This window comes from Lycium barbarum, chromosome 5 (genome assembly GCF_019175385.1).
Source record: "Lycium barbarum isolate Lr01 chromosome 5, ASM1917538v2, whole genome shotgun sequence".
Classification (NCBI taxonomy): Eukaryota; Viridiplantae; Streptophyta; class Magnoliopsida; order Solanales; family Solanaceae; genus Lycium; species Lycium barbarum.
The window spans coordinates 10408020-10426208 of record NC_083341.1 but is presented as its reverse complement, the minus strand read 5'-3'; the positions used below and the strand labels follow the sequence as shown (position 1 = coordinate 10426208).

At 35.7% G+C, this 18189-nt stretch overlaps 1 protein-coding gene across 3 annotated transcripts; it reads left to right on the top strand.

The window, feature by feature from the left end:
* Positions 1 to 541: 541 nt before the first annotated feature.
* LOC132640411 (uncharacterized) lies at positions 542 to 17447 on the top strand. Of its 3 annotated transcripts, none has more exons than XM_060356998.1 (11): positions 544 to 717; positions 2405 to 2492; positions 3543 to 3836; positions 4567 to 4725; positions 5964 to 6104; positions 6201 to 6257; positions 6593 to 6731; positions 15749 to 15853; positions 15932 to 16122; positions 16722 to 16763; positions 16846 to 17447. In XM_060356998.1, the coding sequence occupies exons 1-11, from the start codon at positions 611 to 613 to the stop codon at positions 17008 to 17010; spliced, it is 1488 nt and encodes a 495-aa protein (XP_060212981.1). In that variant the 5' UTR covers positions 544 to 610; the 3' UTR covers positions 17011 to 17447. The 3 variants fall into 3 exon arrangements, with proteins under 3 accessions (XP_060212983.1, XP_060212981.1, XP_060212982.1); XM_060356999.1 differs by lacking the exon at positions 544 to 717 and adding an exon at positions 2915 to 3123; XM_060357000.1 differs by lacking the exon at positions 4567 to 4725 and having other exon boundaries at positions 542 to 717.
* The last annotated feature ends 742 nt before the right edge of the window (positions 17448 to 18189 follow it).

Here is an 18189-nt window from a genome sequence, read left to right as displayed (position 1 = left end):
TCATGTGAAAAACCACTCACTCCAACCCATGCGGGTGTCCATCTTGATTTAACGATCAATTAGAGTTGGCCCTTAGGGAGTATTTGGTAATGGAGGAGCTAGAAAATATTTTTCAATTTTTTTATATTTGGTTGGTCAAAATGTTTTGAAAAAATATTTTTTTCTGGAAAATGAGGAAAATGACTTCCCTAATAGAAGTATATAAAACAAGTTTTAATAAGTGACATAATTTCAAATTTATTATCTCCTCCCCACTCACCCAACACCTCTAATTGCCACCCCCGAAGCTCCACTCCCACCTCATCCAACTTCTATGTCGTTTTGCTAAATCACACATAAATGCTCTTGGGATAATACGATTTTTTTCTTATTATTTTCTAAGAAATCCACTTATTTTCCAAGGAAATATTTTCCTTTATACCAAACACGCCCTTAACATCTAAAAATCTAGAGCGACTTCTCGAAAAAGTACAAGCCACATTGACTTGTTCTCGAAGAAACCAATTGAAAAAAGCACTTCACTTATAAAGAAAAATAAAAATAAAAAATCCACTACAAATAAAAGCAAAAACAACAAAGAAGGTGAAAGAAACAAATATTGGTGAACACAATGAATGTTGCTCTACTATTACTGCTTCAAGTTCTACTTGCGATAGCGTTACACACAAGCGCTAATGAATCGTTCGATGTGCGTCAACATTTATCAACTGTAACCAGGTCTATTTCTCTTTCTATTTCAAATTTGACATTCTATAAATGGAATAATAAGTATTTTAATTTTTGAGCTACGTATTTCTGAGGTGAATATCAATGGATTTGAAAAAATTGACACTGTTAAAGAGAAATAAGATCCGAATATATGTGATATACTAAGTAGGTGTTTGGCCATGAAAACCAAATATATTTCACTTATATCTGTAATTGTAAAGTTGGAGTTGAAGATGGAATTATGTTTAATTATCGTTTTTGCTGAGAATATTTGGTTGTTTCAATGTACTGAAAGTGAAAAAAAAAATCGTGAAAACAAGGTTTTAGGTGTTTTCTAAATGGAATTTTGTATCCAAATGCTGATTTTCAAATAAAGTGAAGAAATTTTTCCGGGAAAAAGTGAAATTTTCATGGCCAGACGGGTTATAAGTATTCTAATTTCGAGCTATGTGTGAGGTGAATCTCAGTAGAGTTTCAGAGTACAATTGTACACACTATTATCATAGCTTGTTACTCTTTTCGTCCCAATTTATGCGAAGGTGTTTGACTGGATACGGAGTTTAAAAATGATAAGAAAGACTTTTGAAATTTGTGGTCTAAAATAAGATGTTTGTGTGACCAAAATAATCTCATTAAAGTTAAAATGAGAAGTTTAAAGTCAATTTTACTACTCCCTCTGTCCCAATTTATGTGGCACACCTTTTCTTTTGGTCTGTCCCAAAAAAAAAATATCGCATTTCTATATTTAGAAACAATTTAACTTTAACTTTATGAGATAATTTACAGCTACACAAATATCTTAAGCTTGTTTAAGACCACAAATTTCAAAAGTCTTCCTTTTTTTCTTAAACTTCGTGCCTCAAATGATGCCACGTAAATTGGGACGGAGGGAGTACTAAATATGGAAAGTTGTCATTCTATTTGGGACTGACAAAAAATGAAACAGTCTCACATAAATTGAGATACTTGACATGTTTTCAAGGTTATCAATGGATGTTATAGAAAGTCACTCCCTTTGTACCAATTTTTGTGACACTTTTCACTTATCGAGAGTTAATTTGATTAATCTTCTAAGCTAAATTGGATTAGATCAACTAAATATTTTAAAATTTAAAATTCAGATAATATACTAGCTTGTTACTTGACATGTTTGTAAGGTTTATCAATAGATGTTATGGAAAGTTACTCGCTTTGTCCCAATTTATGTGACACGTTTCGCTTATCGAAAGTCAATTTGATTAATCTTTTAAGCTAAAATTGGATTAGATCAACTAACTATTTTGAAATTAAAATTTAGATATTCAAAAACTATACGAGAAGTACTATAAGATACAATTTTTCTAATGTAAATATGATAAAAATACATTTTAAAATGTTAGTTAAAGTACACATAGTTTGAATTTCTAGAAGCGAAAAGTGTCACATAAATTGAGACCAAGGGAGTACCTTTTTGTGACCTGACTGCCTATAGAATTTAAAAGATTTTTTTTTTTATTCAACATATATGCAGTTCAAACCGATGGCATATTCAGTGTGCTGTCTACTTGTAAGATTTCAGACTGTATATTTAAGTTTTGTCTATGTATGAGTCATCTGTGGCCAAAAGAAAAGAACAGAGAAAAGGAGCAAATGAGGTTGGCATTTGCATTATTGAATTGGGCTTTTGATGTACTTGTTTTATTGGTTTCGTGTGCAGATATGGGGTTGTGAAGGATATATCTGATGATTCCTTTGTGCCTTCCAAAAATCTAGATCAGTGTACACCTATTCATTTGAATCTTGTGGTGAGTCTTTGTTAGGTGTTTCTATTGGTATCCTTCCTTCTTGTGGTGCCAATCCAAATTGGTTTAGAAGTTTAAGTTGTATTTGTTGCATTTTCTGTTAATAGTATTATCCACGTTTTTTCTCTGAAAGAACTATAACAGTGAGAAAATTGTGGATGCGTGTGTGTACGGAGAATTAAAACTTCATCACCTTGTCTTTATACTCTAGGATCTGGTGCATATGTTGATAATTTCCTGACTTAACTCTATAGACTAATACAAAAGTTTAGGCTGCCATTGGAAGTCCATCTGCACCAAATCAAAAGAACCTTTCCTTTGTTTGTTTATTTCTTATAACGGTACTAGACTACTTTCCAGACTAACTCGTGGCTTTGTGTGCACCTCGACTGATACACTGGGTACCTTTTACTTTCCATCAACAGGCTACTTGGTAACGTTATCCACCAAGATTTAGATAGGGAAGAATTCACCTAGTATTGCTTCTGCTGGAATGCGAGCCTCCGTTCCCAAGGTTGTCAATCCAGCTCTTCGACCGCTAGGCTACCCTCTTGAAAAACCTTATTCTGTCAAGCTTTGGAGGATGCTTTACAATAGGAAAGTTGCAGAGGGTATCCATATATCTAGATTGCTAGTAAGGTCATCTTATTCACCAAAGGATTCAATCTGAAGATTAATGTCACGTATTTGCAGTAGCTACTAATCTTCAACTTTTCAGAAGTTTGAACAATATGATTCTCAATTTTTGAGTATCCCAAGTTTTGTTCTCGCTTTCCGTTTCATTCTAAATATAGGTTCAATCTTCTTGTTTTCCTTGTCAATTAATAATTTGGCACTTTATGTGCTTCTCATTCCCTCTTGAACTTTTTAATGAAAAATGCATAGACATCATTTGCTTCGTAGAATTTTCACAGATATGATTTTGAATTTTCATATGGAAATTGTGCCTGATATAAAAGGAAATATTTTGACAGATTACTTTCGGGTAATGCTATGTTCATAAGAGATGGTTCAATTTTAATTTATCTTTATTCGTAACTTCTTATTTGGTAGGCACGTCATGGAACTCGTGCTCCTACCAAGAAAAGGATAAGGGAGATAGAAGCCTTGGCTGCTCGATTAGAGGTCCTTGTACGTGATGCTAAGGAACAGAAGCAGTCTTTGGATAAAATTCCTGCTTGGTTAACGGGGTGGAGCTCTCCTTGGAAGGGGAAACTTACAGGCGGAGAGCTGATCAGTGAAGGTGAAGACGAGTTATATCATCTTGGTATCAGAGTCAGAGAACAGTTTCCCAACCTGTTTAGTGAAGAATACCACCCTGATATATATTCAATTAAGGCTACCCAGGTTGACAGATCAGTTATTTACTTTTTAAAAACTGCATTCTCATTATCATCAAATCTATTTCTCTCATTTGAGAGGGCAATCTTTCATTGTGGGAAATTCTCAAATCATTGCAGTTAATGGGAATGGAAATTTTTTGTCAACATGATGATATAGTTAAGAAGCCTTTACTTATCAAAGGCTTAGAGTTAAGGAGGCGTTAATTTTACATAGTAAACCGGCAGGGCGAAATTTGAACTTGCCCAATAGCTAAGAGGCCACTGGATTCAAACTTCTAATACTGCAGTTTTGAAAATTTTGATAGTTTGACTTGTACTTTGCTTTCCTTCATTTATGAGATCTTTATTTTATGGTGGAAAAAGTGAGCACACGTTTATGAGTATGCGTTCACCAAATAAACAAATAGCAAGGATATCTTGTTGAAACTTCTTTGCATCTGGTGGATGCCTTTCTCAAATAAAGGTGTCAGAATGATTTTATAATAGCAATGCCTCACAATGCTTTGAGAATTGCAGTCAAGCTCTTTGCTTACTCACCAAAGCACATGTTCATTTCTTCATTAAGTTATGCATCAAAGGATTTTGCTGCTTTAGGATTCTTTGTGATTCGCAACACCGGTTGAACTTATTAGTATTGCCTTATTCTTTATAGCTAGAACTCTTCTGATTCTATCTCTGCTTCTTGTTTGCTCATCACTAGCCATGACTTTTGACGGTGATAGTGACATTTATAGGTTCCTCGGGCATCAGCTAGCGCCGTAGCATTTGGCATGGGGCTGTTTAGTGGAAAAGGGAAGCTTGGGCCAGGGGGTCATCGAGCTTTTGCTGTTACAAGTGAAAGCCGTGCTAGTGATATAGTTTTAAGATTTCATGATTGTTGTCAAAGCTACAAGGTATACTTGTCAAGTTTATGTATATAGTCTTTATGAAGGTGACATCAAAATTAATTTGCAGTTGGTAGTTTCGTGAGGTTTTGCTTGTTAATTGGGACTTGATTTTATGATGCGAGTACATCAAACCTGGAATCTAGTGCACTGAGCAACTCAGAATACAAAATATTTCAGCTTCTATTTTTCTGGATAATTTGATCCTGACTATCAGAGGCTCATTTTCTCAGTTGATTTTTTCTTTATTTGCTTTTTGACTTCAAAAGGAGTGAAGTTGGTAACTGCTCTATGATGAGTCCGTTTGATTTCCCATTTGTTGTTCACTGGCTATTATATAAGTTTTGCTCGTACTGGTAACCCAAATCCTAATCACCTAAACCTTAGATAAATGCAATCATCATAATCATGCATAGGCAGAGCTGACATATAGCAAGAGAGTTTAAGTTCCTTATTATTTTGCTATGCCTAGTGGCATAGTTGGAATTTCAGCACTCAAATGATTTGCAGCAGAAACTTGTTCTCTATCTTTCCACTTGACTTGATCTCTTTCTTTAACCGAGAAAGTCCCCATCTCTTTGAAATAAGCAACACATAGATGTAAAACATACTAGAATCCCCATCATTATTTTGAGCGTACCCCCTACTAAACCTTATTTTGAACATATATATCCCCTTACTAATTCCTGTAGGATCTCCACCCCAGTTAAACTAGGCAACGACTGAACTGAAAGGGAAGAAGTAGAAATGAAGAACTAAGGGAAACATATTTTTTTCGTGATAAATAAGAACCACGGGAAAGATAATTGTGAATCCAAGAAGATCCTTATCCAGATTTTGAGCTGCTAATTGTCCAAAGTGATATGCAGAACATAGGAAATCATTGGGAGATACTTGCCCAGAATTATCTTGTATTTGTTGAAGCGCTTAGACCTTAGGGCGTTTTACCAATTTAAAACTTGAAACAGCAAAAAAAAAAGAAAGGGGGGGGGGGGGGGGGGGTTGCAAGGGCTTTTTCAGATGTTCAACGGGGGTATTTAGTATCAAAGGTCTTGAATATTCATTATGTTCCTAAATTGCATCTCCTGTATCCAATCCTTCCTCTCCCTGCATTTTCTGTTTCTCCTGCACCTGCTTACCTGACTGTTGATTTGGATCCTTTTTATATATGCACATACACACTCTACTGTTTGTTTTGTGAGTTGAGTTAGAAAGAAAGTTTACGTGACAGTTCTTTTTGGTGGCAGGATTTTAGGAAAAGTCAAGAGCCAACTGTAAAGAAGCTCAAAGAACCCATAATAGATGAAATTACTCACGAACTAGTGAGGAGATATGGGCTTAATTTTACAAAACAGGATGTATCTTCTTTATGGTTTCTCTGCCAACAGGTTAGTATTGCAATTACTAGTGTTCCAGTGGTGCAAAACCTTTTATTTATTTAGATCTGAGTGTAGTTATTTGTCTTCAATTGACTACTTTGACAGGAAGCTTCACTGTTGAACATCACCAATCAAGCTTGTAGTCTATTCAGCCCAGCGGAGGTATTTTAAGTTGATCCCTTTTCCGTAGCTCCTCTTGGACTTAATAAGAAACGGGGAAGGGCAGAGGGGTTTATATAGGTTCCTAGGTTTTGCTAGTCAATTAGTTCTGTGTTCCTGTGTTGCAAGGAGCTCTCTTTGTTTTTCTTAGGTCATAACTGGGAAAGTTGGGATGGGATGCGTGATTAAGCTAACTTGATTGATGTTTGATTAAAAGGTAGTCGACGTTTTTTACAAATAAAATTTTCTGGTGTTAGATGTATCTCCATTCTTTCATTGGCATAGGAAGTTGAAGTCTTGTTGTTTCATTCCATCCTTATTGACAAGTTATCATTTAGGTTTCTTTGTTGGAGTATGCCGATGATTTGGAGTCATTCATACTGAAGGGCTATGGTAATTCATTGAATTACCGAATGGGAGTGCCGCTACTTGAGGATGTTCTTCAATCCATGGAACAGGCAATTAAGGCTAAAGAAGGTAATGTTAATTGAAGTAGCATTATATTGTTTTCTTTTCCCGCTGGGGGCCTGCAGGGGTTTTTGGATGGTTGTTTATTATAGTCCATTGATAGCTTATTTCTCTTATCTTCTTCCTCCAATGAGATAATTGGAAAAAGTGAACCCAACTCCTTAATCCTTGTACTCAATCAAAAAGAGTTGCTAGAGATGGATAGGAGATTATTTCTCTCCTTATCAAATAGAGGCCCAGCGGGGGAAGTATTTCTCTCCTTATTGAAGAAAGGCCGGGGCCACTTTATTATATGTTATATAGATCCCATGTAACCTGCCAACTTTATAAACTAAAAAAATTTAATAATAACATAAAAAATTAGATAAAAAAATTATTTGAGTCTCATAATATCGACACTGCATGAATTGGATTGGGATGAAGAGAGTGCTCCCTAGAAGACAACATTTCCTCTTGTCTCTAGAAAGCACCTTTTACATAAGACTATATGAAAATTTTCTACCTAAATAGTAAATTGTACCACCACACATGGAAATGAAAACAGTATGTAGTAAATAATCTCAGCTTTGAACGTAGGATGACAGAATATTACATGATTTCACTTTTCTTCCAACTTTATTTAGCAAGTCAACCATCAAAATAAACAGCACAATGCGCTAAACCGCCTGCTAAATATTTTAATCCGTTGATTCAAGAAAATTGATTAATTAAATGAAATAATCATTTCGCCTCTCAATTTCGAATTGTATTTGCATTTGGGATTCAAATTGATTACAATTAACCATTTGCTTCATTGTGGTTACATTTGAAATTAATTGTTATATGGTAATTGTGGCTATAATTGAAATAGCTAATTAACATAATTTTAGTCAATTAGGTTACATTTTGCAAAATTAGGCATAATCGTGTGATTTAGCAAAAGATACATCTATTTTATATATGATAGATTGAAAAAAAATCCTAAAGCTTGGACTGAAGGTCATACCAAGAATACAACAACAACCCAGTGAAATCCCACAACGTGGGGTCTGAGGAGGGTAGAGTGTACGCAGATCTTACTCCTACCAAGGTAGGACGACTGTTTCCGAAAGACCCTCTGCTCAATAGAAAGCATAAAAAGAGGTTAGATAAGGTTAAGAAATTCAAAGTGATATGAAAATGAAAATAACGAAAGCAATTAAGCCATGATGAAGCAGTTTGCAAAGGGGCAGTAGCTATCAGAGATAAAATAAGATAATCGAAGTACATAAAATAACAGATAGTAGCAGAAATCAAAGCACAAGAACGTATATCGCGATAATGCGACTACTAATATGAAAGGATAAACGATACTATCTACTAGCCTTCTACCCTAATCTGAGTCCTCCATACCCTCCTGTCTAAGGTCATGTCCTCGGTAAGCTGTAACTACGCCATGTCCTGTCGAATCACCTCTCCCCAATACTTCTTCGGCCTACCCCTACCTCTTCTGAAACCATCCATGGCCAACCTCTCACACCTCCGCACTGAGGCATCTGTGTCTCTCCTCTTCACATGTTCAAATCATCTCAGTCTCGCTTCTCGCATCTTGTCTTCCACCGAGGCCACTCCCACCTTGTCCCGGATAGCCTCATACCAAGAATGTTTTCTATTATTATTATTTTCATATAAAAGAACTTTCTCAAAGCTCTCAACATAGTCCCAATAATTAAATTTAACTGGGATCTTTTGCTCAGGGTTGTTGTAATCCCTTTCCTTGAGAGTGCTTAATCCCCATCAGTTGAAGAAAAAACCTTTTTAATAATTATTTTTGAAAAGTTATAAACTTTTTTGCTATTAGCAGGATAAAAATGTTGAAATTCTGCTGATTCTATGGAAGAGAGAATCAGCTCATAATTCATCCGGTACTTATAAGTATGAGTAGCGTATGACGCAACATCAAAATACCTCTGCATTATTTGCTAAGGTTCATCCTTCCATTGAAGGTCTTCATTTTCAAGGAGAATTATTAACTCTCTGTTTTCATTTTGATCATATGAGTCTGTGTCCTCATGGTCATCCTCAGTAAGGGCACTAGATATATCCATGGCATCTGTTGGTAATACCATAGACAACGACAACGATGATAAAGATTAGACCTGTTTAGCATAAGAACCTCAAGAAGATATACTCCAGAAGATGTAGAATTTTTTTGGCACAATTCAAAAGCCAGAAGAAAGAATCTTCAACCTCCGCAAAAGATAGAGGAAAAACAAAAATGAAATGATGGACGGACCCCACCACTAGAGGATGCTTTTATAAAGCATAACTTTAATAAAGAAAAGTAATTTGTCTTTTATAATCATTGTACTTTTTTTTTCCTTTTCTAAAGTTGTGGCCACGTTTTACTTTTATTTTTCCTTGTCGGCTACACTTGTCGGCTAATTTTATTTTGTCAGTTCTTGTATTGATCCATTATAAAAGGATCATTTAGTCAAGAAAGGAGGGGGTTTCCCAAACCCACTCGTGGGATTACATTGGGTATTTAGGATATATATAGAGTAGTAAAGTGCGTATTAAATTGAGAAAATTAATTGAAAATGAGAGAGAGAGAGAGAGAGAGAGAGAGAGAGAAGAGGAACTTTAATCGGAGCGGATCGCACAGTGAGATGATACTACAGAGGGACTTTTATAGGTCAATAACCTGGCATGGAGGTGGTCTAACTCAGAACAAGTCCAAAAACAGCCCTAAACGCCACCTCGGTTTAGCGGGCACACCAACAGGACCACCGCCTAAATTTGAACAATCCGCCTGGGTTATTCTCTACCTGCCCTCAATACCATCTTGGGTGAATTCTAACTAATTAAATCATTTTCACCATAATACCTAGTAGTTTAGTGTGATATAGTTCAACACAAGGGTTTTAGCCTATTATTTAGGTTAAATATGAATATGTAAATTAAAATTTAAATAAAAATAAAAGAAAAATTACCTAATGGATGGAAGTCGTGCTCAGCAGAGATGAAGATATAGTAAACAATAAACTTTTATTATAGAGAGTATTATTACAAGTAGAGAAGGGGGTCTGTGAAAGCCTACCTTCTTTCCTGACTAAATGATCCTTTTATGATGGATCAATACAAGAACTGACAAAATAAAATTGGCCGACAAGGAAAAATAAAAGTAAAACGTGGCTACAACTTTAGAAAAGAAAAAGTACAATGATTACAAAAGACAAAATGCTTTTCTTTATTAAAGCTATGCTTTATAAAAGCATCCGCTAGTGGTGGGGTCCGCCCATCATTTCATTTTTGTTTTTCCTCTTGTCTTTTGCGGAGGTGAAAGATTCTTCCTTCTGACTTTTGAATTCTGCCAAAAAAATTTTTACATCTTCTGGAGTATCATCTCCTTGAGATTCTCCTGCTAAACAGGTCTGATCTTCATCATCATTGTCGTTGTTTGTGGTATTACCAAAAGATGCCATGGATATATTTGAGGGCATCCCGATGTCCAGATTTTGCATTAAAAAATCTTATTTGAATTCTTCCATATAAGCTGCTATAATTTTTTCTTGGGATATAATTCCTTTTTTCATCTGGATTCTCCTAGCTATATGCTGGAAGGGACTGGGAATTTCCCTCTGTTGTCTGGAATTAATTGAATCTCTATAGCTTGCTATAGTAACTTCAATTTGATCTATTAATTCTTGGCCAGGGATATTACCATCGGCTGCTTTCTGAATAAGTTTCTTCCAGAATTTTGCATAAAAAATCCTATTGAGACAAGGAAGATTTTGAGGGGTATAACCCACTTTTGCTGACCATTTCATAATCCATGGAATAGAGAATTCAATAAAGAAATACATATTAGCTATTCCATCAAAGAATGTATTATTAATTTCCAAGTCTATTATCTTGGGGGAAACTTCAATCCATTCAGTATATAAACTCTTGAAGGTTCAGGCAATATTTTGACTGTTGGACCACAATGAATCCACCATTGGCAGAACCAATTTGGTATGCCTTGTTTATAAACATTGGCACATATTTTTATAAATCAAGAATGTTTTCTATTATTATTTTCATATAAGAGAACTTTATTAAAGCTCTCGACATAGTCCCAATAATTAAATTTAATTGGGATCTTTTAATAATAATTTAACTGGGATCATTTAGTTGGAGAAAAAGCCCTTTTAATAATAATTTTTGAGGATAAAAATGTTGAAATTCTGTTGATCCTATGGAAGAGAAAATCAGCTCATAATTCATCCGATACTTATAAGTATGAGTAGCGTATGCCGCAGCATCAAAATACCTTTGCATTATTTGCCAAGGTTCATCCTTCCATTGAAGGTCTTCATTTTCAAGGAGAATTATTAACTCTCTGTTTTCATTTTGATCATATGAGTTTGTGTCCTCATGGTCATCCTCAGTATGAGCACTAGAATATGAATGTGGCATATTATCATCCTTCTTTTTGGATTTTATAAAATCCAGATATTGTTGATATGTTATGTCTTCCTTGCTCTTACGAGAAGGTCCTGTATATCAGCTATAAGCCTTTGGTTACCTATTTGGGCGAGAACAGTTCGTCTCCCTATTCCTTTGGTTGCTCCTCTTCCTCCCCGCCCTCTATTAGAGTTGGGGCTATACTGCGGTCTCATCCTGCAGATAACATAATGGTGAGAGTTATGAACTCAAATATTCTCTTGTAAGAAAATCAGGGAGACTATTATCTGACCGTTCCAAGAGAGATCCTATGGAAATGCTTGGAGGCTAAAAGTGTACTTGTGGCGTACATTAGGGTGATCAAGGACATGTATGAAGGAGCCAAAACCAGAGTAAGGACAGTAGAAGGAGACTCAGAGCACTTTTCAGTTGTGATGGGGTTGCATCAAGGATCAGCTCTTAGTCCGTTTTTATTTGCCTTAGTGATGGATGGATTGACACGGCAAATTCAAGGTGAGGTGCCATGGTGTATGCTTTTCGCGGACGACATAGTCCTGATCGACGAGACTCGTAGCGGAGTTAACGCTAAGCTGAAGGGTTGGAGACATACCCTGGAGGCTAAAGGGTTTAAGCTAAATAGGACCAAGACAAAGTACTTGGAGTGTAAGTTCAGTGAAGCACCTCAGGAGGCTGGCTTGGAAGTGAGGCTTGGTACCCAGGCCATCCAGAAGAAAAGTAGTTTTAAGTACCTTGGGTCTATTGTGTAAGGCAGCGGAGAGATTGACGATGATGTCACACATCGTATTAGGGCAGGGTGGACGAAATGGAGGCTTACTTCCGGAGTGCTATGTGACAAGAAGGTGCCACCAAAACTTAAAGGCAAGTTCTACAAAGCGGTGGTTAGACCGACTATGTTGTATGGGGAGGAGTGTTGGCCAGTTAAGATCTCTCACGTTCAAAAGATGAAAGTTGCCGAGATGAGAATGTTGAGATGGATGTGTGGCCACACCATGAGTGACAGGATTAGGAATGAGGATATTCGGGATAAGGTGGGGGTGGCCTCGGTGGAAGACAAGATGCGAGAAGAGAGATTGAGATGGTTTGGGCATGCGAAGAGGAGAGACACAGATGCCCCAGTGTGGAGGTGTGAGAGGTTGGCCATGGATGGTTTCAGACGAGGTAGGGGTAGGCCGAAGAAGTATTGGGGAGAGGTAATTAGACACGACATGACGCAATTACAGCTTACCGAGGACATGACCTTAGATAGGAGGGTTTGGAGGACCCAAATTAGGGTAGAAGGCTAGTAGATAGTCTTGTTATCCGTTCTTATTAGTAGTCGCAGTATCGTAATATAATTTCTTGTGCTCCAATTTATGCTATAATCTGCTATTTCCTGTGCTTTGTTTATCCCGTGGTTTCGGTGTTGCTTGCATTATTTTATTTTATATTATTTCATTTCCATATCGCTTTGAATCTTTTAGCCTTATCTGACTTTTTTTATGCTTTTAGGCTTTTCTTGAGCCGAGGGTCTTTCGGAAATAGCCATCCTACCTTGGTAGGAGTAAAGTCTGCGTACACTCTACCCTCCGCAGACCCCACGATGTGGGATTTCACCGGGTTGTTGTTGTATTATCTGACCATTTTTTTATAATGAATTTCGAAATCAAATGACGCTAATAAGGCTTGCCATATTGCAAACATCTGTTTAGAAACATCATGTTTACAATCTTTATTAAACATAAATTTGGCAGCTTGGCAGTCAGTTTTTATTAAAAACTTTTGATTATATAAATCACCTTGAAATTTAAGAACACATTTTACTATAGCAAGAATTTCTTTAGCTACAGTTGCATAATTTTTCTGGCTATTATTTACCAGAATAAAATTGAACCAAATACTCCTGTTTATCTTCTGGAGAATATTGTTTTAATATTCCTCCATAGCCAATATCAGAAGCATCTGTCTCAATAATTTTTTGCCAATTAGGATTAGCTAAAGTAAGACAAGGAAGGTTATTAATTTTTTTCTTGATTTTTTGAACTGTCTGGGTATGATCTTCAGTCCAAGCTTTAGGAATTTTTTTCAATCTATCATATAAAATAGATGTATCTTTTGCTAAATCTTTATAAAATGGGGAAATATAATTTAAACTTCCAAGAAATCTTTGAAGCTGAGTTTTATCAGTAATAATATCAGAAAATTTAGAAGCAAATTCAATACTTCTATGAAAAGGAATTATTTTTCCTTTTTCAATATTGTGACCCAAAAATTCGACTTTTGTTTGAAAAAGAGACATTTTTTGTTTGGATATAACCAACCCATTTTGAATAATGATTTTCTTGAACATATCAAGATGTTTAAAATGCATTTCTATAGTATATTTAAAAATACTAGGATATCATCAATATATATGATGATAAAATTGCTATAAGGCATAAAAATATCATTCATAATGTTTTGAAATTCTGAAGGGGCATTTTTTAATCCAAATGACATAACATTCCATTCGAATTGCCCTACAGGGACACTAAAATGCCCTACAGGGACACTAAAAGCAGTTTTGTATTTGTCTACTTCTGCAATTTTGCCAATATCCTGATTTTAAATCAAATTTTGAAAATATAATAGCATTATGGAGTCAATCCAACAAATCCTTTTTATTTGGAATAGGATATCTGATCCATTTCAAAACTCTATTGAGAGGTTTATAATCTATAACTAATCTAGGAACTCCTCATTCCTGTTCAACATGTTTATTAACATAAAAAGCAGTGCATGACCATGGAGACTTAGAAGGCCTTATGAGACCTTTTTGTAAAAGGGAGGTAATTTCCTTTTTACATAATTCCAAATATTCAGAATTCATTTGACATGGTCTTGCTTTAGTAGGGATATTTCCCTCATTGAAATTATCTTCGTATGGAAGCGTAACCACATGTTTCTTCCTATTCCAAAAAAACATTGGGGTGTTTACTACAAATTTGTAATGAAAACTGGTTCGTTATAAAATCAATTTTTTGTTATAATTTAGGATTTTGTAAAATCTCTTCAATATTTAGACTATAAATTTCTTGTTTGAGACAATTGACTTATTGATGTTTATTCATCAACTTGTCATTTATTTCATTTATAATTCTTGAAAAGGGTTCAGTTATAAGCTGAAATTTGACTGCTTTTCCTTCAAAGGTTCCTATAATACCTTTATTATCCGATCTTTGAATAGGAAATATTTTTTGAAAAAATGGGATTCCCAAAATAATTTGGTTGGAAATGTCTTTTACCAGTACAAGACTTTCTGGTATACAAACCTTTTTCTAGCAAATATAAGCTTTTGGTAATTTAAAAGTAATCCATTAGCAGATCTAAGACTATGGGTAGTTTTATGATAATATTTCGAGGGAATTAATCCTTTTTTAATACAGTTTAAATCTGCTCTGCTGTCAACTATAGCAGTAAATTCGTTTTTAAAATTGTAATCAATTAAAAGAGTAATTTTGATTAAAAAAAAAAAACTTTTGAGAAGTAATAATCTCCAGTGTTTTAAGAAATTCTCCACGCTCCCTACTACTTGTACCTTCTTCCATAGATGTATTTTCTATGGCAGTATATTGAAGGACTGGAGTTTCAATGACTTGTTTTTCTCTACTCTCAATTCTAGAAATCCTTTTATCTAGAATAATATTATGCTTTTTGAGGGCTAAGATCTCCTCCTTGAGATTATCAATCTCTTTTTCCAGATCTTGCGTTGTGGTAGGAGTACTTATAATATTTCTCTTTTGTCAAGAAGTCTTTTAACTTCAGACATGGTGTATGGACCTGATGACTCTTGAATTTGTACGTCACCTTGAATTTCAGGTGTTTTATCGAATTTACCAATAATCCGAGACCTGAGCTCTAGATCCTTGATAATCTTTAATAGATCAACTAAGTTATTACCATCTAAGACATTGATATTCAATTCCTTGAACTGAGAAAAGATATTATAATAAAATTCATCTTCCTCTTTATTGCCTTTACTAGTACAAGGCTGTCCTATTTGGCACTGTACACATTCCTCATCTGAATCTGAAGAAATATAACTTTCGTTCTCAAGAACCCTGAGATCTTTTACTTTCATTAATCGGGGTGGATCCCACGGTGAAATGATACTGCAGAGGGTAGGTTAGGTTAATAACCCTGGCATGGAGGTTGTCCAACTAGAGATGGATGGGAGATTATTTCTCTCCTTATCAAATAGAGGCCAAGCAGGGGAAGTATTTTTCTCCTTATTAAAGAAAGGCCAGGCCCACTTCATTATATGTTAAATAGATCCCATATAACCTGCCAACTTTATAAATTCTGTTCATATTCCACGACTCTATTGCCTCTGTTAGCGAGCTGTCCTTTTCAACTGCTAACTCAGTAACTAGAGGACTGTCGATAAGAGTAGAAAGTGGAACCTTTATTATACTAATTACTTGATGTTGTTATTTGTTAGTAATGCAGAACTTCCTTTATTGCTCAAGATCGTCTTGCTGAAAACCTTTTTGCCCATTCATACTTTCTAACGAAGTTAATCTTTAAATGATGGAAATCTGATATCTGGTGCTCTTTGTTTTATGTGCATTCTCCTCCTGTAGAAGGATATGCTCCCGGGAGCTATGAAAAGGCAAGACTACGTTTTGCTCATGCAGAAACTCTGCTTCCGTTTTCATGCTTGATTGGGCTCTTTCTTAAAGAATCTGGTGAGTTTTATGCAAAGGATGGTTTTATGCTCTACTACCTTCGGTTTCTTATTCAATTTTATGCACTGAATGTTTCAGAATTCGAACTAATACAAAGAGAGCAGGCGTTGCAATTTCCTCCTAAGCCTCCTAACAAGAGAAACTGGCGGGGAAGCATAGTGACACCTTTTGCCGGAAATAACATGCTAGTCCTTTACAGCTGCGGGTCAAACAACTCAAGCAAGTACTTTGTGAAAGTGCTGCACAATGAGCGTCCCATTCCAATACCAGTAAGTTCTCTGATTACAACATCCGTTGTTCTTACTTTGGGATCATACCTCAATAATTACCGGCCTTCAAGGTTTTTCCCTGTACTTCTCATTTTCAACTTCTGGAAAAGGATTCACTGGCTGTGATGTCCATGCTTCCAACGTAAAAGAGGTTTTACCAATAGTTTTATGTTAGAAATTCATGAAACTTTTCTGAAGTTGCAACTTGTTTTTGTTTGCGAACTAATCCCTGGGAAGTACACAAATCTCACCAGTATTTGCTAGTGAACAAGTTCGTGGCAGAGCCACAAGAAAGCATCGACCACATTAACTGTTATATTCCTGTTTTATATTTGCTTTCTTTTTTAAAGAATTCTGGAAAGTGACAGTGAATTTCAGGCATCTTTTGCACAACTTTAATTGGGAATGATATAGGTGTCACTTGTCAAGAAGCACACTTGCTAAATGTAGCAACTTGTGCCACAGGTGACTCAAATGTATTCCCTTTGAGGTCTCAAAGGATTCATCCACATCTTCTTGCTATCAATTATTTTCCTCTCAGTATTGCCTTTTTGTTCTGTTCTAAGGTTTTCATGCTTCTATTTCTTTTTTGTTTATAGGGTTGCAATAACTCAGATTCTTGCCCATTTGAAGTATTTAAGGTACCACTTCTACATTTCAGTAGATGATTTAATTTACTGTGACATCGACCATCTCTTACATGTCATAAATGCCTTCCTCCAGGAAAGAATAGCTGCTCCACACTTGAAACATGACTACAATGCGCTTTGCAATGTGAAGTCGGAACAGAAAGAGAAGGATTCTACCCTCAGTATGTTCTCACAAATGTTTAATTGGATTTTCTCACTGAGGAATGCTGATACACCCGCCCAGAAGGTTGAGCTATAACATCTTCCAAGATTGTTTTCCTCTAAAGTTCGCCGTGACTATGATCTTGATTCAGCCTGCAACCAAGAGATACCGTGGTGTTGTACGATTTCTAACGAAAATGTGCCTTGTATTTTAAAGTTTTCTGGTGGCTGGTTTATTTAACCATAGGGTAGTAAAAAACGAAAGACATTCAACGATGCAATTGATTCCTTTATTTTTCGCATCTGAAATCTAACCGTACCGTTAGTTCCTTGATTTCCCTTTCACCTCCCACGTTTGGAACAAGAGCAGTTTGTTTCCAACTGTCTTCACAGGTCTTAGGTTGAGATAGTTAAGCCTTTTTTCGAATCTATTAGCTTTTGCAGTAAATATTTATGATAAGGGAATACGTTTTCGTATGTTTAATGTATAGTTATGCTATTGTTTATGCAAATTCACTGCAATCACTGTCCGTATACTGGAATGGTGCTCTGAATCTGGTTGAGGCCTTGCAAAATAACTGAGGATGTCTTGGAGCCCAAAAATCTGCAGTTCTTTAGTTTTATGTTCGCTAAAATTTGTGTTAGGATGGATAAGCAGGCATTCCGAAGGGAGAAAAAAATTGAGAATTGCCCCATTGCTCCTTTCAATAAGCAAAGTGTTTATAATCGAAACTTAGTGTCATAAGTTGCTTATTGGTGGATTTCGTTCACGTCTTTTACTATTTTATCTCTAATATTTTCATGTAATCCCGAAATTTCTTCTCATAACGAAACCTGTAACACAAACAACAAACCTCTCTCTCTCCATTTCATTTCCACTATTCGTCCTTTTAAAAGTACTACAAAATTATATATTTGTAAGTTAGCTATAAGGACATTTCAATCATTTTGATGGAAAAGATGCTCATTAAGTGCTATCAAAAACGTAATCACTTAGAAAATTAGCTTCGTACTTAAAAAGGTTTAACATTTCATGCTTATCAGCTACTTTTAAATTAGCTCCCAAACGGCCACTTCAAAGGCGTGTAACAAGCTAGCTCGCATAATTTTCTGGTCAAATGATCCCTTTTGATATCTTGGGAGTTAAAGAAATGAGAGCAGGTGGATGACAATAATCTGCAAGTTCTTCTCCAACTTGGTATAGGACAAACCATTTACATCTTCTTCATGCTGGTTTCCTCAAACTAGCCTTTCTAATCCAAGACAACTCAGTAAC

Coding starts and splice junctions, on each gene's coding strand:
- LOC132640411 (XM_060356998.1), top strand. CDS start 611: ATGAATGTTGCTCTACTATTACTGCTTCAAGTTCTACTTGCGATAGCG. Junction 6,105..6,200: donor TATGGTTTCTCTGCCAACAG/GTTAGTATTGCA, acceptor CTACTTTGACAG/GAAGCTTCACTGTTGAACAT. Junction 16,764..16,845: donor GCCCATTTGAAGTATTTAAG/GTACCACTTCTA, acceptor GCCTTCCTCCAG/GAAAGAATAGCTGCTCCACA.